Here is a 23,795-nt window from a genome sequence, read left to right on the forward strand (position 1 = left end):
TTTTTTTAACTTTCTCTTTTAATTTAAATATACTGATTTATTAATAATTATTAACCTCTCAATGTAAAAAACGTTTACGATGAATAATAATTCAATAATAAAAAAAAAGAAGGAAAATACTCGTATCAGAAGTTTTTAATGAAATAAAAAGTAAAAAATTAAAATTAAAATTAAAAATTAAGTAATGAGATAAAATAAAAAGTATAAATGTAATTTAACAGGCGTATAAGGAAGTCATGTGGTGTCCAAATCAGATTTTTTTTGAAGCGAAGCTTGTCAACGTAGGCTTCGGGATGGGGAGTCAACTGAGAAAGAAACGAGCGTCACTTGTTAGCTGACAACAGTTCATTCAAAAATCGTGTCAAAGAATGATACTGTTACTCTTTTATGAATGGTTTTTGATCATGTTCATATTTAAATTTCAATCGCAGATACGTTTTAACCGATTGAATTTCATTGTTAGTTCGTATTTCTAATATTATTAATATATTATTATATATTATTATTCTAGTATTATTATTATTATTAATATAGTGCTATTAATAATTCATATAATATTGCGTAAGAAGCTTCGCTTCCGTAGTGTGTCTACGCGCCGACGAACTCGTTTTAATTTTTATTTATAAAAAATTTTATTACGTCAATATTCTCAAAATTAAATTCTCAACACGTTTTCGTAATAAAATTTATGCATTTAAAAATCATATAAGAAAGTTATTTTACTTCAAACCTAAAAAGCGTGTTTATAGTCCATCGAATCTTTCTATTTTATGTTGAATATCATGAAAACTATGGAAGATACAGTTCTGGGACCTGTTTTATTCAACCTTTCAAATAAAAAAAACATGAGAAACCATCATTCTGACCCCATAGGGGAAGACACCCTATATGTGACGGTTTCGGTCGCCACGCCGCCCCCTCCGTACCTAGCCCTGATGGACTTTCCCGGAGGTCATCTTCAAAACCTCCGCTGAAGGCATCTCTCAGCCTTGTTCTTGACGCAGTCAGAATGCCACGTGTGATATTCTCATCGGTATACTACTACCTACTACATATATCTCATTAAAAAACAAACAAAGTCCAAGTCTTTAACAAGACCAAATAGACAACTAGAAGTAACTGATATCACATTTACCTGCCCAAATAAGAAACCCCTTATAAAGTTTACCTCTTATATACCTTAAAAATTTCAGTATGAACTCATTTCACCCGGGGGAACTGAAATCCGGGCGAAATTTTTTGCTAGCCGTAAATAGATAACAAAGCGTTCTCCGATTTTGGACATATTTTTGTATGTATCCTTTCCCGTATTTCAAGCTTTAGAATCAGCCGCCAGATTATTTCCCTTTCCTACTGAATCGCTTGGTATATGATCAAATAAATTCTGATAAAAAACTAAAAAAAACCTCTTTTATTCTTTTTTTTTTATTCTACATGAAATGTTTTTGAATAATCATATATAATGTAATAAATAAAATTATTTAGATAAAAAAATAAAATACTTGACTGAGCAGTTATAATTTTTAAAACATTATTTAAAAAAATTAAGGTGTAAATTAAAAACTACTCTTTTTACTGTACAGACACACATACACAAACATATATATATATATATATATATATAATCATTTTATTCATTTATTAACTTTTTTATACCACCCTTTTACAGTAACAAAAAAATAACACTGCAAGGAACACTTAAATTTATTCAGTAAAATAACAAAGATACAGAATCAAAAAATTAAAAAGTTGTTAAAAATTACTACCAACGTTATATATTATCTTTATTATTATTATTAAAAAAAAACATCTTAAAAAATTATAAATTTTATGTCATTAACGTTGGAAAGTTTTATAAAAAAAATCCTGTAAATGTTATAAATTAATTCTGTTTGTAAATTGTTGAAATTAGCAGAATTCATGCTTTTTATCAGTTTAAAATGTTGGTAATTTACTTCTACAGAGTTTAATATTTCATGTTATTGTTAAAACTATTTTCTCTCATTTTACGACGATGATTTTCTTTTATTCACCTTTTTTTATTATTATTATTATTATTATTATTATTAAATTCCTACGTTTTAGGTTATTTTATTTATTAATTCTTTTAATTACAAATGCATTATAAAACTTCTTTTACGTTTTAATTTATTAGTCTTTTTTTTTCTTCCTGTTTAGCCTCCCAGAGGATGATATGTATGAGTGTAAGTGAAGGTCGACTATTTCTTAGATGTGTGGTTAATTGAAATACAACTACCAAAGAACACCGGTATCCACGATCTAGTATTCAAATCCGTATAAAAAATTTATTACAGTTAAATACGATAAACCACAAGGGTAGGTGAAACCCACCGGGTTGGTCTAGTGGTTAACGCGTCTTTCAAAATCAGCTGATTTGGAAGTCGAGAGTTACAGCGTTCAAGTCCTAGTAAAGCCAGATATTTTTACACGGATTTGAATACTAGATCGTGGATACCGGTGTTCTTTGGTGGTTGGGTTTCAATTAACCACACATCTCAGGAATGGTCGAACTGAGAATGTACAAGACTACACTTCATTTACACTCATACATATCATTCTCTGAAGAATTATCTAAACGGTAGTTACCGGAGGCTAAACAGGAAAAAAGAAAGAAAGGGTAGCTTAAGGAATTGTGGGCGGGGGGGGGGGGTTGAACTTCTGACAAAAATAATTTAATTGTCATCTTGGAAGAAGTGTCACCTATTTTATTCTACTTGTTACCGATTATCTAAGAACATGATTTAGTGTTCATCTATTTGTATTACCATTTGCCAATAAAAATTTTGCGTATCAGTCCAAGATACGCGTATATCAGCTCTCCCTGTTTCAAGTGTTTGAGTAATTAAGATTCTCTGGTATACGGGAATACATGTTATTTATTTTATCCTAAAATATTTAATTTGCACGAATATTATAAAGATATGAGGTTATACAGTGTTGTTTCACGAATAAATGGAAAACATTTCAAGAGATGTTCTACAAGTGAAAGTAAAGAAACACTTTCTTTTAAATATATTCCGCTGCGTTTTTAAGTTGTAGCTTGCGAAAAATTTCGTATTGATTAGTCCCAAGGATAAAATTATATCGTCCTGAAATTTTCTGAGCTTAAGAGGCAAATTTGAAGTGTCATATGGTTTAGGACCTGAAAAAAATTAATAAACAGGTTTCAGAACCGGGTAATTTTTAGAAAATTATTTTAAAACATGAAAAATATTGACAAAGTACAGTTTTTTTTTAGGTTTGGCATAAAATAACTTTGTTAAATTGGCAGTAAAAAAAAACATTTCCTAACAAATCATGGTAGAAAATGTTTTTATACAACTTTGAAGAGAATTTAATTTTGAGAAAATAAATAAATAACGTCTCAACTGAACCCGAAGAAAAATAAAAAGTTTTCTTCTTTTATTTTTTTAAAACAACTTCTAAATAATCAATTTTCCTTTCTTAACATTTTTTAACATAACAAAATAAAGTTAAATATTTTCGATCTTTTTGGTGGAGTGGTAGGGTATCTGCCTTTCATCCGGAGGTTCTGGGTTTGAGTCCTGGACAAATAAAATCTTTCACACGGTAAAAAAATTAATTTTCATTATCATCCACCAAGTAAAGATAAGTTACTTTGAATAAGATCTGAATACTAGACAGTGGATACCGGTGTACTTTGATGGTTGAAGAAAATTAACCACACAACTCAAGAACGGTCGACGTGAGACTGTACAAGACTACGTGCATATCATCCTCATCTCATTGGACCATGGGGCTGCTTATTGTTTACAAGTACAGATTGAAACGGAAAAAAAAAATGTATATAAATATATTTGCCAAACGTTAGAGAGGAGATTCGGAACAAGATAAAAAATGATACTGAACATACATGTAAACTGGCTCGCGGTTAACCTGGATAACAGCGAGGACGATAGGCGCGTAAAGTGACTGCATATTAGATATATAAGCTCTCCGAGATTTGAGGTGAATCAGCTTCCCTAGAATGTTGTGCATCGTCAAAATTCTTCAATTTGTTTCGCCATTTACTTTGTTGGTTCTTTGATCTGTTTCACTGTTTCTTTGTATGATTAGTAATTCTTTGTGTAATTGATAACACAATTTTTTTGTCTTTTCTTTGCTTTATATGCCTTAATGTTATCAATGTTCCTTACTCATTTTCAAACGTACATATTTATGTCTATTATATATTTATATATATAGTATATAAGATATATATACATATACAGATCTTTAAGGCATTTCAATGGAAACCCCTCTCTGCGCAAACAGTTTTAAAACAGTTTAAAACTCAAACAGTTTTACATATGTACAAACTCATAAAGTATTTCCTGTACCTTCCGCTAGCAGCGAAGAAGACGACCGACAACAGAAACAGTTCTGTATATTACGAACTGCAAAGTGTGAGTATGTAACTACTGTTCGACGACAATAAGAACCGCACAACATTATTTGGCAACAAGATGATGCGCTTCATCGCTGGTATATGTAGGTACTAGATTTTAATTTGGTACTGACTTCTAAAATCAACATTTTCTAAATAATTAAAAAAATATTATATATTTATATATTAGGGCAACATTTTTGAGATAGTATGAAAAAAAAATTCTTAAGTGGTTAGCCCCCTAAACATCAAATGCTAATCCTTCAATGAATAACAGCATTAAGAGTCATCATATTTTCATGAAATAATTACTGAAGTAATCATTGGAAACTGTGATGTTAGGTGTAATCTGATATACGGAAGAATGAATGTGTTTTGTCATTGGTTTAATTTTTATCGGCTTTCCTATTGTGATTAGATACAATTTAAAATTTTTTATAGTTGTGATAGCTAATGATTGACAGCTGATGTTATTTTATTTATATCATACGTAAGAAACGGGATTTCTAAGGCATATCTTTCATTAAGTAAAGGAAAGGGCGTATCTCAAAAACGGTGCGTCCTAGGCCAATTCTGATGCGATTTTGAAAGGCTTCACCTTTGAACGTCTAGCGGCCACCGTTCTCGAGATACTAGCGCGAGCAAAATTCACATATATCAATTCACCTCAAATCCACCTTTCACTATGAATTTTTCAATAAATCTGCTCCTTCATCCTGTAAATATAAGAAAAACTACGATGATCTACATCATTCGGTCATCATTACTTTCAGCGAAAACGTGGTAAAATATATTAATGGTCTTATCGGTGTGTTATTTTTATGTATACATTTAGTAAGGCCTATTATGTAATTATATAAATTTTGGTATGGCCTTCATGTATGTCACTTAATTGTTAATATTTTTTTGGTTTTGTCATCCAGAATAACATATTTTGACTTATTGATTAAAAGTTTTGCTTTTATTTATATGTGTATTTGTAGGATTTTTGATTTTAGAATGAATTTAATAGATGTATGTTATGAACAAATAAAAGATAATTATTCTTATGCTATTTATTGGTAATTTTAAATTAATTATACATATGAATACGGGATTTACTACGCGATAAATTTATGTAAAGATGATGGGAAACTGTTTAAAAATTGGTTTCATTATAAAGAAACAAAAGAATTAACTGAATTTTACAGTAATACTAGCGGACCCGACAGACGTTGTCCTGACGCGGCATTATTCTGTAATAAATGCACACATAAATATAAGTAACTTAATTAAGTTAAAATTAGCAGGAATGTGTTCTAAATTTCATTAAAATGACTATTAGTATGATATTATCAGTTTGTGATTGTTGTATTATTGTAATGGGTTTATTGATTAATTATGTGTAGTATGGTTAATATTTATTTTCACTAAATATTGAGATGTCCGATGAAAATTGAATTAAAAAATCGAAACGTCGTAAAATTAATAATTAGTGTAATTAATAAATTTTCATCCACATTACTACTAATTTTCACTTAACATCATTCCAAAAAAGTACCTCCTACATATTTTTTATTTATTTAATAATTTTGATGTTTCATAACCGTGTAACAGCTTAATTAATCAATTAATAAAAAAAAATAAAGCACTGTAAAAAAGCAACGTAGTTAAAATTTTAGTAGAAATTTATATCATTTTTCTCATTCTTTATTTTAACATCTATTTTACCAAATTTTAGATAATTGTAAATTAAAAATAATTTTAGAAATTTTTTATAAAATTAATCAGCTAAAACATTATAAATTCAATTTTTTAAATATACTTTAAACTATATTATAAGTAACTTATATTTTTTTTATAAATGATTAATTTATTTTACAAACCCTAAATTTTTATTTTCAAAGAGCCGTTCAATAAGTTGCATAGAATCAAATGAGAACTGACAATTTAAATTTTAGGTTAAGTTGATTGTTATTGAATGCACGTGTATACATCAGTAAAATACATGAAAAATCATGTAAAATACTCACTTCAATACTGCACCTTACAAATTTGCACAATGTACATTTTTAAATTAAACTTTAAAACGTTATTTCAATAAATAATAATATAATATAATATTCTCAATAAGCACGCAATTCTAGCAGACTCGGCAATGCTTCGGTATTGCTAGATTTGAGTATAGATACAGATTAAATGACAACAATTGAAAGTTTCATAAAACCTTAAAAACTGAACATTAGCAATTTAACAAAATTTAACCTTTCACTTTATAAAAGTCAAACTGTAAATAAATCCAAATGGCAAAACAACAGCACTACCTATCGGATTTAATTCACACCACTCTCTAATCGCAGTATTCAGTGGAAAATAATTTTTTAACGAAAAGTGTTGTGGCTGCAAAATCATTACAATTAATACTGAACATTAAGAAACTTACAAAACATTACGGAACCTTATAAAATTTCACCTTTAACTTTAAAAAATTCAGAATGTAAATAAATCCAATTGTCAGGACAGCACTACCTATCGGATTTAATTCAAACTATTCTCTAAACACAGTAGTTCGTTAAAAATACGAATTTTAATGTAAGAACAACACTAAGCTACTGTTGAAAAAGCAACAAAATAAAAAAAATTCCTAGAATCCGATCGCAGCACCAACTAGCGGGTTTGACTGATAAACCAAAAATTAAAAAAAAAACTTCTAAAACGCGATCGCAGCTCTGCCTACCGGACCCACACGCTACCTACCGGACCCAATTGTGAACCTTAACCATCCCAAGATCAACAACACATAAATAAATTAAAAAAACATTTTCACTTCAATAATGTACCTTACAAATTCGCACAATGTATATTTTTTAATTACACTTTAAAACGTTATTTCAATAAATAATAATATAATATTTCTCAATGCGCGCACAATTCTAAACGCGATCGCAGTGCTGCCTACTTGTTACTTAATCAGTTGTGATTTTGTTTACATTGGCAACGGCCATACGGGCTCTTTGTGATTGGTCGTTGTGTTTGATAGCGGCCATCTTGCATTGATATGATTTGGTGTTCCTTTTTTACATTTCCATCTGATTTATTAGCCTCTTATTTATTAAAAAAACTGTTTTCTCGCGATTTTTTGTAACACAATAATAACACAAAATTACGAAATGTTTTTCTCAATTTGATCGCAGCACCAGCTGAAGGGACAAACTAAAATTAAAATAGAATATTATTGAATATTCGATACTACGATGGTAGTGCAGTCTGCCGGATCCAATGTAAAACATTCCAAAATCAACAACTACTTATAAATAAAAAATTAATTAAAAAAACATTTTCCAGTGGACCAAATTGTGAATCTAAATCATTCTCGAATCCCCTTGAACACACACAAAAAATTTCATCAAAATGAGTCCAGCCGTTTAGGAGGAGTTCATTTTCATACACACGCACACAAGAAATATATATATATAAAGATATCCGAGGCTCACATCCGAGCCGCAGTTATTTATGAGATTAAGCTAATAATAATGATGAATTAACTAAAATTATTACCGGTACGCATGTTTATAAGAAATTGTTACTTAATATTGATTCGTGGGTATCAAAAGAGTTTTATGATAAATGTTATGGTATAACAGAAGATTATTTTAAGTCATATCAAAACGATAAAAATCAATTGTGAAAGCAGGAAATCGAAAATAATAGACTTGTAGATGAAAATTTAAAAGTTAAGTTGCAAAATGTTACATTAAACGGTTAAAAGTTACATTAAACGGTAATGTAAAAAAAATTAAAACCATGGCCACACCATATTTGTCAACACTTTTTCCACATGATGAAAGTGATAATTGCCTTGTGATTTTAAATAAACATCAAGTTTTCGACTAGTATATGTATATATATTTACTAATCTAATTGAGGGGACTTTTTTTTCTTGAAGTCTTAAATAATTATTTTTCACAAAATTCAATAAAACAGCAAAGTAATGCTCAAGACATATGTATTAAATTAACATTCTTAATTTGTACATAAATACGTAATTAAATTACTGTATCTTACGATAATGTCCTGAGTTTATGCTGAAAAATTAGAAACGAAGTTTAGTTTATGGAGAGTAAAAAATTACTGAAAATTTAAATATTTTAGACATTAAAAGTAATCATATAAACCTTGAAAAATATAACGTGTTTTTTTTTTGTAACATATCTATATACATATATATGTATATTATATATACATAGCACAATTATTTATTTCTATTATATCTAAGGTCATTCACATTTCTTTGTTTATTTAATAATAAAATTTATGATTCAAGTCTTAAGTATCTTTAATTAAAACTGATATTTTCTTCTTCACGTTCCTTAATGTTTCTTATTTTTTCATATCCTTTTGTTCCAACAGATTAAGCTGTATTAAATAGTGTACCAATTTTATCTTTTATATTATCCAACTCTTTCCTAAAAAATTTTTTTTTACTTGTTTCAGAATAAAATAATCTGCTCTTAATTATTATAAGAATAATTAATTAATTTTTTTAGTACAAAGTAATATTTTAGTTAAATAAGACATAACATAGTTTTCCATTGTTATTGTACTTAATTCGATTGATAAATTAGTTTATTTTACAAGCTTCTTATGTAGATATAAAAAGATCTACGGTTTATTTTGAGTAGACGTACAAGTCTAACTCTTACCTGAAATCGCTTTGTTTTAGATAACATTAAAAAGATAATTTTTAAAAGTACTTTAAAATCTTCAAATAACGTTATCAGTTTATAACTATTTTATATAAAAGATAACAAGTAATTATTTTTTTTTACATATTTTTACGTATAAACAGAATATCTGTGTCTACGTATACATCGATGTTTACTTAAACCACAAGAACCGATCGATGGATCGATCTGTTTGTGATACATCTGTTGAATCAATATTTAATCTGAAATCTGAGAGTAGATTTAGAGTTAATTTATTTAGATTACGCTGTTATTGGGTGAATAGTAAAGCGTATTCAGAGAACATGATGCATTTTACAGTAACATTTTTTGTATAAAAACATTTTTACTTTCCCGCCTACTGATATAACAGGGCTATAGCTCTAGATGGGAAAGTATTGTAATCGGTCCAATTTGGGTATATGCGGTTTTCACCAGATCTTGACGTTTTGACACCTAAGAAACCCAAAAAAACTGGATGGAAATTTTACGGATGTTAATGTTCGTTTGTACGTGTATGTTCGATGTTGGTTTATAAATCACCTTATATCTCCAGAACTACTGGACCGATTTTGACCAAACTTGGTCAGATTACTTCTGTATATGGGACATTGATGTCATTAAATTGTTAACTTAAAAGGTCGTGGGAGTAAGGAGGTAAAGCAAGGTCACCCTCAGTATCTAGAGATATCACCTAATTAAGGTTATGGTTTTCTTAGGCACTATGTTAATAATTAAAAAATAATTATATTTACAAAAAATATTTTTTGCTAAATAGCACTCCCTTTTTTTTGTCTTCAGTCATTTGACTGGTTTGATGTAGCTCTCCGAGATTCCCTAACAAGTGCTAGTCGTTTCATTTCGGTATACCCTCTACATCCTACATCCCTAACAATTTGTTTTACATATTCCAAGCGTGGCCTGCCTACACAATATTTTATTTCTACCTGTCCCTCCAATATTAAAGCGACTATTCCAGGATGCCTTAATATGTGGACTATAAGTCTGTCTCTTCTTTTAGCTATATTTTTTCAAATGCTTCTTTCTTCATCTATTTGCCGCAACACCTGTTCATTTGTCACTTTATCCACCCATTTGATTTTTAACATTATCCTGTAGCACCGCATTTCAAAAGCTTCTAATCTTATCTTCTTAGATACTCCGATCGTCCAAGTTTCACTTCCATATAAAGCTACGCTCCAAACATATACTTTTAAAAATCTTTTCCTGATATTTAAATTAATTTTTGATGTAAACAAATTATATTTCTGACTGAAGGCTCGTTTCACTTGTGCTATTCGGCATTTTATATCGCTCCTGCTTAGTCCATCTTTAGTAATTCTACTTCCCAAATAACATAATTCTTCTACCTCCATAATCTTTTCTCCTCCTATTTTCACATTCTGTGATCCATCTTTGTTATTTCTACTACATTTCATTACTTTCGTTTTGTTCTTGTTTTTTTCATGCGGTAGTTCTTGCGTAGGACTTCATCCATGCCGTTCATTGTTTCTTCTTAATCCTTTTTACTCTCAGCTAGAATTACTATATCATCAGCAAATCGTAGCATCTTTATCTTTTCACCTTGTACTGTTAACACTCCACCCTAAAAAAATCCTCTAAACTACTGCTATGTTTTGACGTCACAGGGAGAGCAGTAGAGTTAAATAAATGAATAATATTTAAAGTGTAAAAAAGTAATTCGGTCTGGCTGGGTCTTGAATTCGATCACCCGGTCGACTCGGTACCTGGTGCGTTAAGCCTCGTGGCTACACCAGCTGCTGACCGTAAAAGCAAAATTTGTACTGTGTAAGTTGTGAAATTACGTTAGTTTAATTAGTACCGATCATCGCCGCTAGTACCGCCACACCCGCACGAATTAAATACGGTATGCGCCCGGGCTTTTGTCATTGAATTAAATAAACAAAAAAAAATTATATTTAAATAAAATGAAATATTTTTAATTAAGTACTGTGTGTATGTGTATGAAAGCCGTGTATCAGAAACGACCCACAGTAGTAGTGTCCCGTCATGCAGCTAAAGTTCCGGGAAAGTCCATAAAATATGTTGTCAACTTTTTTCCTTACATCAGTTTCAGTAAGAAATAGCTTTACGGGTTTTTTCATAAAAAAATTACTGAATTTTATTATGGTATTTCGTGTGTACAAATTAATCCAATTTCTATCAAATAACAGCTATTAACAGAAATTTTATCGTACAAGTTTTTATAGGTAAGTGACAAACCAAATTTTCGATATGGAGCACAAACTTTGTGTTTTATAAAGTCATACAAGAAGAGTATAACAACTTTCTGGGCATGTTCTACTGATCAAAATAAACAAGAAAGTTCATATAAATAAAGGTTCGGAAATGCTTCGTTGGAAAGTGTCGGCTGGTGAAATATTTCGCTCTAAATTCTGCTCTTCGGTAAAATTAAGCCAGACTATAAGTCTTGGGACCCAAATTAAGAAGTAAATTTAGAAGTTTCATATCAAAATCTGAAATAAATTTGTCTCAGAACTGTATTTTTATTAGTTTTCGAGAAATTTACGGTAAAAGACAAAAGATTTGGGTCGAATAAACCGCTATTTAATGTTTTATGTAAGAATCTGTATTTCCATAATGCAAATACAGATTCGTTTGTATTTAGTTTTCGTGGACTTTATTCATACCATTTTACCCAAAATTAAATTCTCTACAAATATTTTTAAAACTTTTTTTATGTATGTATTACCCATTCAAAATATAATTAAAGAAAAAATTCTGTTGTAGAAAAAAAATTATTATTTTATATTTGGCGTAAAATGACCTTGTTAAGTGGGTAATAAATATATTTATTATATCTGTATTTAACAGATATTAATAACGTATAATGGTTACAAGTTTTAAACAAAACTTGTAGAAAATTTAATTCAGATTTTATTTTTAAACCATTTTAAAATGGTTTGAGTAAGGTCCATGGAAACTAAATACAAAAGAATTTGTACTTTGTATTTGCATTATGCAAATACAAATTTGAGTCGAGTTAAAATACAATATACAAATACAAAGTCAAGTTGGAGTACTCATAGGGTGTAGACCTATTGTTGTTCCGCTCTGCGATTTTTGAAATTTAGTTCGGTTTTTTGGTGTTTTTTATTTGGTTTGTTGGTTGTACATTGTTGGCTAGTGAATTGTGAACGTGCCTGTGAATTTTCGTGAATTTTGGACATGGATTAATACCGCTTTTTTGATTTTTTTCTTCGGGGTTTGTATTTGCCATAAGAAATACATTGAAGTTGGTTCTACATAACCTATTACTTGGTGAGTATTATTCCAAGTCGACTGACAAGTTACTGCAGGAGGAATGTCATCATCTTTCTGGTAAATAAGGACTGAAAATTTTCCTGAGCTGGTAAGTACAGAATTTTTTGTAAGTCCCACAGCGTTTCTGATTTGGCCGGGGAACTTCTTTTCCTTATAACTCTTATAACTCCATATCCGTAACCCCACTCACAAATCCCTCTTGGATCTACGCGATCCATACCGCATATTCTCCCCCCCAAAAATTTTTTTTATCCCCTCCAAATCCGACCTCAGATTTGGAAGAATACATTTTACCCCCCCCCCCCCAAAAAAAAACCCCGACCACCCCGGACCACCCCCAAAAAAACGATGTCATTTTGCAACTATTTTAATTACTGCTGTAAAATACTAAAAATAAAGCGGAGATAAGTTAATATCTACGCAGAAAATATGTGAGGTAATCAATCTTCTTACTAAAGAAGTACAGTGTGGCAAAAGGAAACGGGAAATCTTGAAGTAACTCTCACAAAAGTAAAGAAAATGAACTTACAAGTTCTGTTATTGAAAACAAAAAGTAAATTACATGCCATGAAGTATTTCAACAAAAAAATTTCTATTTCTAAAACCAATGTTCGTAAGATGATGGCCATTTGAACGTATGGAAGCGAATGCTGAGATTTCGCATGGCACTTTGAAACACTTCCATGGGAATTGCAGCGATTTCTTCTTGAATTCTCGTTTTCAACTCGGCGATTGTCGTCGGGAGACTGGTATACACTTTACTTTTGGAGTGGCCCCACAAGAAAAAATCGCACACCGTAAAATATGGTGATTTTTGAGGGCTAATGAATGTCGCCAAACCGTGAAATTACGTGGTTACCAAAGAGCTGTCGAACGGCTGCCATTGACGCTCTGGCAGTATGGACCGTGGCTCCATCTTGCTGAAATAAATGATTATGAAGATCAGGAAAGTTCTGAAGTCATTCTACTACAAAGGTTTTGACCATATCAACATATCGTTCAGACGTTACTGTCGTTGCATTCCTTCTCTCATCCTCAAAGAAGTTAAGGCCCGATCACATCTCACATTGATATGGCATACAAAACTGTAACCTTTTGGCTAAGTAATGGTCGTTCATGAAATTGACGAGGGTTTTCAGCCGCCCGATACCTGCAATTCTGCTTGTTTACATACCCGCTGATATGGAAATCAGCCTCATCCGAGATGAAAAGTTTCAACAAAATCGGGGTCGTCATTAATCCTTTCAATCGTTTTATCACAGAATTGTTGTCGCACCACTTAATCTGATGGTTTCAGTTCCTGTGCATCTTGAATATTGTTAGGGTGAACTTCAAATCACTGTGGAGTATCCGGCTAGGCTGTGGAGTTGTTCGGTTTAGGTTCAGCACTGCTGCGCGTTTCCTTTCAGATCGTCATGGGTAACTTCCGATTGAGGTCCGAACTGCTTCAATGTTTTCTGGTGTTCGTTGACCTCCTGGTAGCTTCTTTCTTATAGCTGAATCCGTCACCTCGAAATTCTCAACCGTGTCTTGATAGCGTGGCAAGATGGAACGCAACTATGACATCTTAAATTGTAATGTCGTCGGAATTCCCGTTGAACATCACTCATACTGTAACCATTCTTGTAAAATGCCTTCATTGCAAATGCGCGTAGTGTACCGACCCATTGGTCCGTGTTTATTAAATGACAGGTAGTTGTGGACTAAAGGATGACACTCCCACTTTTCTACCAGCTTCTCAGGGCTGCTACAACTACTTTCAAAATTTCCCGTTTCCCCGTGCCATCTGTATTATAGTACATTCATTTTAGATTATAAAGTGTACCCGTGTTATTCGTTTGATCGTGAGGATATTTAATCAAAGTTAATAAGTTTATGTCAACGTAAAAATCTAAACCTTTATTTTGTACAAATATTTGTATCACAAAAACAAAACGAAAAAAAAAGTAAATTAGCATATAAACTCATATTACAGCTTGTTTATTCCCTTGAGAATTTTGTAAGTTAAATTACGTATTTTGTAGGCAAATATAAATGAATAACTCTTTGGCATGCTACCGTATTTATTTTTAATTAAAAGGGGTGATAATGTACTATGTGTAAAAATGTTGGAAATTACAATAAATTACGGTCACTGGTTTGTTCACAAAATCTCAGCAGACATTTTTTTTTTATAATCTGGCTCACTAACCTTTAATTACCTAGTAACTCGTTCGTACTAATTAATTTGTATCTCTGTTGATGTTTACGCGGAATAGTTTTATATACACTTATGATATATATATATAAGAAATACGTGGTCAAAACGTTACGCTCAGGTAAATGTTTGATTTAAACAAAAAAGTAAATGATATAATTTTATCTTCTTAGGTCCACCTATATAAATATAACTTAAATTTACATAAAATAATTTAATTAATTTGGAAGCGTGGTTTAAAATTCGGTTTATAAATGTGTATAAACTTTAACAAAGCTATGCAAATGACTTTATTTTGCTGAGTTAAAATGTTGCAACTGTTTACTTATACAATATATTTAATACAAACTGACACTAGACGAAAGCCGTTCTGAATTCGTTAATCTTTAGATTCTAATGTACTTACATTTTATCTAAAATCTTAGGTTTACAAATTTCTTTTAAAACCCGTTTGATAATCATTTTTATTGTTATTTAATACTATTTTTCATATTTAAAATTCAAGGTTTTTACTAAAGGTTTAGGTATAACTGATAATACTGATAACTCTATGTAACATTAACTTCCGATTTACGTTTCCATACGTTAAATACTAAGTTTACTGTGGATTCTTACATTTAGATATTGGGGTATACAATTTATAAAATATTAATTTTTTTGTTTAAATTTAATTGATTTAATAATTAATTTTATTTAATTTATTTATCTTGTTTAAGATACAAAAATACAGTAATTTTGTTACCAATAAATATATATTTCTTTAAAGCTCATCAAAAGTATTTTATATTAAAAAATAAATTCTAAAAGGCTCTTTTATCTTCCATCACTGAAAAAAAATTACTTTTAAAAAAATGTTTTATTTATACATGACTAAAAAGAAAAACGTGGGCTCGCGTTCTTATACACAACGACGTTGTAATTAGAACGCGCCTACGCTTTTATTTTAGCCATGGATAAATAGAAAATTTTTATAAATGTAATTTTCTTATAAAAAAAAACTATTTCTTACTTTTCAGTACGTTTTGTTTTGTTGGCTTTTTTTTAAAGAAGAAAAAAAAATTTTTTTTTTTATTTCCTCCAAAGAACTGAATTGTTTGAAATTAATATGTACAGATTCAATTCTCTTATGTTATAAAATAGCCCACCGAGTTGGACCTGTATTTAAATACGTACTCGCAAATCAGTTTAACAACTGATTTTAGAAGTTGAAGGTCTGAGGTTCAAATCCTAGTTAAGGTTAATTGCTTTTATACGAATTTGAATATTGGACAGTGGATAGCGGTGTACTTTGATGGTTGGGGTTCAATAAACCACACGTCTCAGTTACGATCGGCCTGATTCTGTACAAGACTACACCGCATTTATATGTCATACATATAATCCTCATCTCACTGGGCTGAAGAGAGGTTTGCTTATTGTTCATTGATTGAACAAATTGAAATGTACACATTAGGGGAAAAAGTTATAAAATCTCTTCCTAAAACGTTAATTCTACCACTATTTTAAGTTTTTACTTTTAGTTATCTTAATTCTTTAACAAACAAAAAAGGGTATTTATATGTATTTTTATTCTGTATTATAACATAGAAAATTATTTTCTATTATTATAAGTGATCGAAGTTCTTTATAACTAAATCAGATGATTAGAGTACAGTTGTATTAAACAACAACCAAACCAATCAGATCGATAGCTACATCTTGTCGATTCAGCTCCCTTTCTCAAGATGTTCCCCTTGTATTATATATATATATAAAATAAAGAAATATAAAAAATTAACAATGGAAATTTCACCATTGTATGATATCGGAAACTGAGTTTAATAAAGGTTACAATCTTTGAGACACGAACCATTGTTAAAAAAACATTATTGAACCAAGTTAAAGAAAAGCATATAATAATAAATTAATTTTTTGAACGGTTTGGAGGCAATTTTGAGTTTATCCCAATTTCTATGGTTGTCCATACTTATAATGAAAAAATACTTCTTTATTCTAATATAAATCTTTTTTTTTAGATTTTCCTAAGTATTCTAAGTTTCAATTAATTATTATTCTCACAAATAAATTTGTAAATGTAAGCTCTTTCAACGTGTTTCGATCTTAGCGTTTCCGAGGATGAAGGACAAATTTTTTTTGACTACGTCATAGTAAGTTGAAAATAGTAATTTTTTAGAATTATTATTTTTTCTTTATGTTTTACCGAGAGCAGTATGAAATTTTTACCCACACTTTCTCAAATCCTTCTCTATTATCTTGAAGTATGTTCTTTTACTTTATTAAATTTTTTCGTTTCTTTTTGCCATGTTTTCTAGTCTTTATGTTCACAAATTATAAATAAGTAATATATATATGTATATATATATATATATATATATATATATATATATATATATATAGGTATGGAACTACCTTTATTTTCTATTTGCGCCTAGCAAAAGATTTTACCCTGTTTTCCGTCCTAAAGGTCAAAAAATGCCATAGTTAAACTTTACAGACATGATTTATTGGCTAAATTGGACGCAAACTTTACTTCGAATAACTCTACATTCGAAAAATTAATGGTGTTCTACGTAATCTTACATGAGACACTAAAAAAATGTATTTAAAAATTGTATCTCCAATTGTTTCCAAAAAAATTATTTTAAAATCAAAAAAATGGAATTGAAAGGAACGCTTTTTTTTAGGTTTGGAATAAATTTATTTTGTTAAATTGCCAATAATGAACACGTAAAACAACATTTTTAGAAAATTTAATTCTGAGAAAACAGATGTGATTTGTTTTATAATTTATGATTTATTTTTTCTGAATGTTTTCCTCTTTAGGTATTTGTGATGTACAGCGTGTGCGTGTAGTGGTCTGGTACGGATGATGTTTGCTTGTGGAGACCGAATGTGTGTAAGGGCGCTTACACACATTGAAGTAATGCTTTATTAGCGGTTTCCCAGGAGGTGGGTCGCCAGGGGTGAAGGTTTAGTCGGTAGTGCGCAGGAATACATACGCATTTTCTGTAACAGCTTTCGGAACCTGTTAGCAAGTCCGACATCGCTTCGGCACCCGTAAATGGGGTTCCTCCACCTCAAAAAAAAAGATAAAAGTCAATAGAGACGTAAGATGGTGAATATAAGATTATATATTGACCAATAAGTCAATAAAAAATGTATAACATTTTGAAAAGCTTATTTTTCTTATGGTTCAATTTTGTGATAAAATTATTTTGACATTAGAGGCTTCCTTTCAACTTATTTGTAATCTAAGATTTTTTTTTTGCTTGGTTTTCAATAAAACTGGTCTTAAAAATTTTATTGACTTTAATTACATCAATTTTCTCGAAAGTAATTTCTCTCCAAATTTTTTAATATTTTTAACCTATTGGCAATTTTGTACAATATATTTTTGCCAAAGTGAAAAAAAGTGTGTTTTTTAACTTTAATTTTTACGTTTAACAATAATTTCCTTGAAAAACTCTGGAGGTATATTCTGGAACCCATTTTCTTCAATCTTTCGTGTAAGAATGCATATAAAACACCACTGATTTTCATCAACATTTAGTATCTATAGAGTTTTATTATAGCATTTTTTATCCTTTAAAGCAGAATAAATTTTGTAAAGGATGAGAGAAACTTTCTGAAATACTCTATAGATGCAATCATTATAGTAATTAATATTTATACATACTCTCGGAAAAAATTAATTCCAACGACCTCCTTCTCTTTGTCAATAATTTCCCATGTTGTTTTAACCAACTGCTTTTGATCCTGTGTAAGTTCAGCCTGCAACATAACGAAATAATTTATGTATTTAATTACTATAAGTTATATTGTTGTAGAAAAATAGATGATTTTTTATTTTTTTTTATACATATTTCTGTGTTATCTTATTGGCACTGAGTTTAGGGTAAGGGTCAACATTTGAATATTATCTCACAATTTAGAAAGAAATTCTCCAGTAAGTTAATATCGTGTGGCACAAGGAAAGGGGAAATTTTGTAGTAACTTTCACAAAAGTAAAAATCTGATGTGGACACGACTTGACTTCCTTGTACGTCTATTAAATTACATATTCACATTTTTTTAAAATGAAAAGTACATAAAATTTTACTTCATTAATAACTTCTGATATTTTTTATTTTTTTATTGTTATTATTGAATTAAATTATTAATAAATCAATATATTTAAATTAAAAGAAAAGTAGGATTCGAATCGATATGCGTTTCCCTTGTGTAAAATCCAAATATTTCATTAATTAAAATTTTATTTGGCTATAACTCTGGAATCGATGAAGATAAGTACCACTTATAATATAACCTTGAAAAGCTCTCAATGAGGGATTTTTACTGGAGTTAAAACAAAAAGTCCAGAATAAAAATGTTTTTGGGATTTTGGACTTTTCTGGACATTTTTGGTTCAGTCGATTGCAATCAAAAGGAAAAGTGCACAGCTAGATGTTACAACAGTCCTAAATCCAAAATTTCAACATCCTACAGCTAATCGTTTTTTAGTTATGCGAGATACCACGTACAGACGTCACGCCAAAACTAGTCAAAATGGATTCACGGATAGTGAAATGGATATTTCCGTTGAAATCGGAAAACCGAAATTTTTTGCGATCGCAATACTTCCTTTACTTCGTACAAGGAAGTAAAAAAAAAATTTACAAATTTTATTTTTGAAAACAAAAAATAAATGACCTGCTATTAAGTGTCCCAAAACAAAAAATGTCTAAAAACAATGTCCATTCGAATGTATGCATTCCTGGATGCGATGCTTAGATTTTGCATCACACTCTGAAACACTTCAATGGGAATTCATGGGACCACGTTGTCTAATTTTTTCAGTTCTTGTATAACTTGAATTTTGTAAGAATGAAACTTGTTTTCTGGGGTTCGTTGACCTCCTAATCTACCTTACCCTTGGCGTGGCAAGATGAAACGCGACCATGACGTTCTAAGTTGTAATTACGTCGGAATTCCCGTTGAGAAGCATTCACACTGTTACCACTCTTGTAAAATGCCTCTACGACAAACGCACGTTGTGTATCGACCTACTAGACCATGATTACTAAATGGTAGGTAGGTTATACAGAAGGGTGCCACTCTTTCTACCAGCTTCTCAGAGCTGCCAATACTACTTTTAAAATTTCCCGTTTAAATTTCCTGTTTCCTGCTATATTCTTAAATTTAAATTTGTCCGAGAATTTGAAGTTTTTGTATTATAATACGTAAAAAATTTAATATAGTTGTTTCTTTATGAATTCTGAATATACGAGGACTTTTCGGAAAGTTCTCGGTCTGATAAAGAAAACACAAAATTTTTAGAATTTTTTTTTTTAATTTTATAACGTACTCTCCTTGCAGTTTGATACATTTAGACCAACGACTTTCCTACTATCTAATATCCTAGTATAATGCAATTTGTCCAACTCTGCAAAATAAGCGGTTATCTCAGCTTTGACCTCATAATTTAATGTGAACCTTTGTCGAGCGAGATATTTCTTCAGATTTGCGATGGGAAAGTAATCTCTGGAAGCCAAAACCGGCGAGAACGGCAGATTTGGAAGCACTTTCAAGGTAAGACACGTAGTTTGCAGCAACAACCTGAGACGTGTGTAATTGGCACATTGTAGTGGTTAAAGAGCACTTTCTTTTTGGCCGAATCTGAACGTTTAACCTGAACAGCACCCTTCAATCGCTTCGGTAATGACAAATAATACTCCGCATTGATGGTCCTGCCTTTTTCCAATTTATCTATGACTACCACACCACAAGAATTAAAAAATCCGTAGACATGACTTTTTCTGCAGATAGATTCGTTTTCGTTCTCTATGGCGCTCTTTCTTCATCTGCTACCCCTTGTTTTTGCTGCTGTTCGGTTTATGGGGTGCAATGGTGAATCTGTGTTCATCTAGTTTTATAAAACGTCGAAGAAACTCATCAGAATCGGTTTTAAGTAAGTCTAAACACTCTCGAGATGTGTTCAGTCAAATGCGTTTTTTTCAGTCAACGTTAACAAACGCGGCACCGTTCAACCATAGGAATTAAAGCTTTGCATACCCGAAACATCATGTAAAATGAACGGCTTTTCAGATGTTTCTAATAACACGCACGCGTACCTTCAATCGGCAATCGTAATTTATATGTAAGCGGCATTCTGAATTTTTGTGACGATTTCCTCGATTGTAGCGGTTTTTGAACCCCGAGAATTTATTATCTTTAATTGGATTAACGACCGTGTTTAAATTCAGCAGCCCATTTTTTTACGATCGAAAACAAAAAGAAAGAATTCTTTAAGTGGAAATTAACACATTTTTTACGTCTGTTGGGGTTAAACCATTTAAAACAACTACTTTATAACAGCTTGAACTTAAATTTTATCTATTCTTCAGAAAGTATCAAACTTATTTGCTTTTCTCGATCACCACAAACAAGCAACAAAACGCATGGGTTGGAAACTTCGCAGCACGCCAATTAAAGAGTCATACTTAACAAATATCGGAGTCATCTGGCCCGCATATGCGCCATCTCAGTGTCAGGACGAAATTTTTCCGAATCAACCTAGTAAATAGTATGGCTTACATTTAAATAATGTTATACTATGGAGTTCTATAAATCTACTTATATCATAATAATATACAGAATGTTCTGGGATATATTTCCTTAATTTCAGGTACTGATTCAGACACCAAAATGAGCAAAAGGTTCATATCGATATAAGTCCTATTTTGCTTTGTTTTCCTTCTGGACGCCATTTTGTGATTTTCAACAAAAAAAAAAATTTCTTAGGAACGGGTGAGCCTACTTTAATTAAATTTGGGAAATCTATGATTCGTGTCTTATTCTACGAAATAAAATATTTTGAAAACGTCACCTTCAAAAATTTCAAAATGGCGGCCACATTAATTTTTACCCTGACCACCGAGACTCGAACTTGAAATTGAAACAGATGAAAGGCTGATGTTAAATTTTATAACTATAGTATATGTTTTTTTTTAGTATTTATTTTCCTAAAATTATCTTCTAAATTATAATTTATAAATTAAAAAATAATAAAGGGATCATTCACGATCAATATTGTAATTTAATAAAATATTTTCTAAAAGTTTTTTCTTTCATGGATCTACATTTATATTTATAATCTATTAACCGTTCTTCTTCTATTAACCATTATGTAGACTAATTTAAAAGAAAAGTACAATTTTATTTTGATCATATTTAAAAATAAATGAAGTATCAACGTAATAAGAAAAAGAATAATTTTTTGTTTTTTTGTTTTACGGAAAGTGATAGGAATTCATGTTTAATTATGTTAAAGTTAAAAAAAATATATAATATTCATGGAAAAAATGAGCCGACATTACGTTTCTGTTAATTGCAAACATGGCGGGAATGAATTTCTTTTTTTGTAAATAATTTCATATCTGTTAGGTTTATCTTTACTGTTATAGAGTGATGTACATTTTTAATAGCCTTCAAAAACAGCAACCGATTCTCAGTTTGATCAATCTGATCCATTTCTTTTTTAATTAAAAAAAATATTTTTATATAAAACCTTTTCACCAAATGGGCTGACTTCGATGATTCTATTTTTTATTACATAAAAAAAAAGTTGGTATTAAATATTTTCAGGTGATCTAAGTTTTTAAAATAAATGGATCTTTTCCACTATAGAACTTTTCTTTTTCCTGTCTAGCCTCCGGGAATTACCGTTCAGATAATACTTCAGAGGATGAATGAGGATCATATGTATGAGTGTAAATGAAGTGTAGTTTTCTACAGTTTCAATTCAAGCGTTCCTGAGATGTGTGATTAATTGAAACCCAACCACCAAAGATCAGCGGTATCCACGATCTATTATTCAAATCCGTATAAAAGTAATTGCATTTACTAGGACTTGAACGCTGAACTCTCGACTTCCAAATCAGCTGATTTGGGAAGACGCGTTCACCGCTAGACCAACCCGGTGGGTTTGCACTATAGGACTGCAAGTCTTCAAATTTTTTCTGCAGAAGACGGGTATTAAAATAATTCGACTATAATCACTAATTACTGAATTTATTATTTAAATAATCAAAACAATACTGCCATTACTATTTGGATAGCCAACAGGCAAGAATATCTGAAAGTATCGGTTCAAACAGATTCTTATCTTGATTACGTCGCCAATACAAGAACTTGCAGACATAAAACTAGAGTAGATTATGATTTGTGCCGCACTATTTTTTTATTTCTGTGTTTTGCTAAACGCCAAGTACAGTACTTCTGATTCCTTGTGTGTGACCACCAGTCTCAAGATCAACAAAATTATATGTACTGTTGACAGTGCTGTCGTGATAATGTTTTGGTAACGGTTAAATGTCATTATAAACTCTCCAACAGTCTGACAATATAATTGATCCAGGTAAAATTATTTTACCTGGAAATTAAAAATTTTAGTTTTAAAGATCAAAAATTATTTTCAAAATCATTTATTTCTTCATTATTGGAAAACGTTTGCGCCGTGCAATCCTATAGGGGAACGGAACGTAAGAATGGCGGGAGTTTCAATATTTCTTCCTACAGATCGCAGAGCTTGGACAATGTCCCTTGCTGCTGTATCTTTCTATTGCGAAAATCTCCAAAGGGGATTTTCTCTCCTGAGATTTCCAGCTGCCTGGCTTGAGCACGTATCTTGTATGTGAGCATCACTGTCACCGATTTTTCACCGCTGACCTTGATTCTCCATTTTTACGCCGTTTAGCGTAAAGTTTCCGTTATTTTCAATGAATTCTAAGCTATGGTTGGGTCCTATTGTTTGTTACAGGGATGTTAAATTTTACTATGTTTCGCATTTTTGGGCTTGTCATTTGTTCCTGTTTTGAGTATTTGTTCTCGTGTTCGACACTTCTGGCGCCTGCCAGACTGTTTCCCTCAGTCATCCTTAGTGACCACGTGTAGTCTTCTCTCGAATTATTTTTGGCTACCCTTTTCATACACCCGTTATTCTTTCGTTCCCATACTAATACATGCACGCATCTCTTGTTTTTTACACACACTCTCTCCTGTCCACTATCTGGATCTGGTTTCCCCTTTTTTTCTTTCACGCCATCTTTTCGGCAGAGTAGATCCAACATTTCTCCAGTACAGTCGCCTATGGCCATATTCTCCTGCAAACTTCGTGATAATATTCTCATCCCAGCAGAATCTC

At 30.8% G+C, this 23,795-nt stretch overlaps 1 protein-coding gene across 3 annotated transcripts in view; it reads right to left on the reverse strand.

Moving 5' to 3' along the window:
* Positions 1-23,795, reverse strand: part of LOC142330167 (neuroglobin-like) — a 150,967-nt gene that overhangs the window by 10,190 nt on the left and 116,982 nt on the right. For all 3 annotated transcript variants that reach the window (XM_075375273.1, XM_075375272.1, XM_075375274.1), the window contains exon 2: positions 18,291-18,385. In XM_075375273.1, coding sequence (XP_075231388.1) covers positions 18,291-18,385 — 95 coding nt within the window. The remainder of the gene's footprint in view (positions 1-18,290; positions 18,386-23,795) is intronic.

This window comes from Lycorma delicatula, chromosome 9, assembly GCF_047948215.1.
Source record: "Lycorma delicatula isolate Av1 chromosome 9, ASM4794821v1, whole genome shotgun sequence".
Taxonomy (NCBI): Eukaryota; Metazoa; Arthropoda; class Insecta; order Hemiptera; family Fulgoridae; genus Lycorma; species Lycorma delicatula.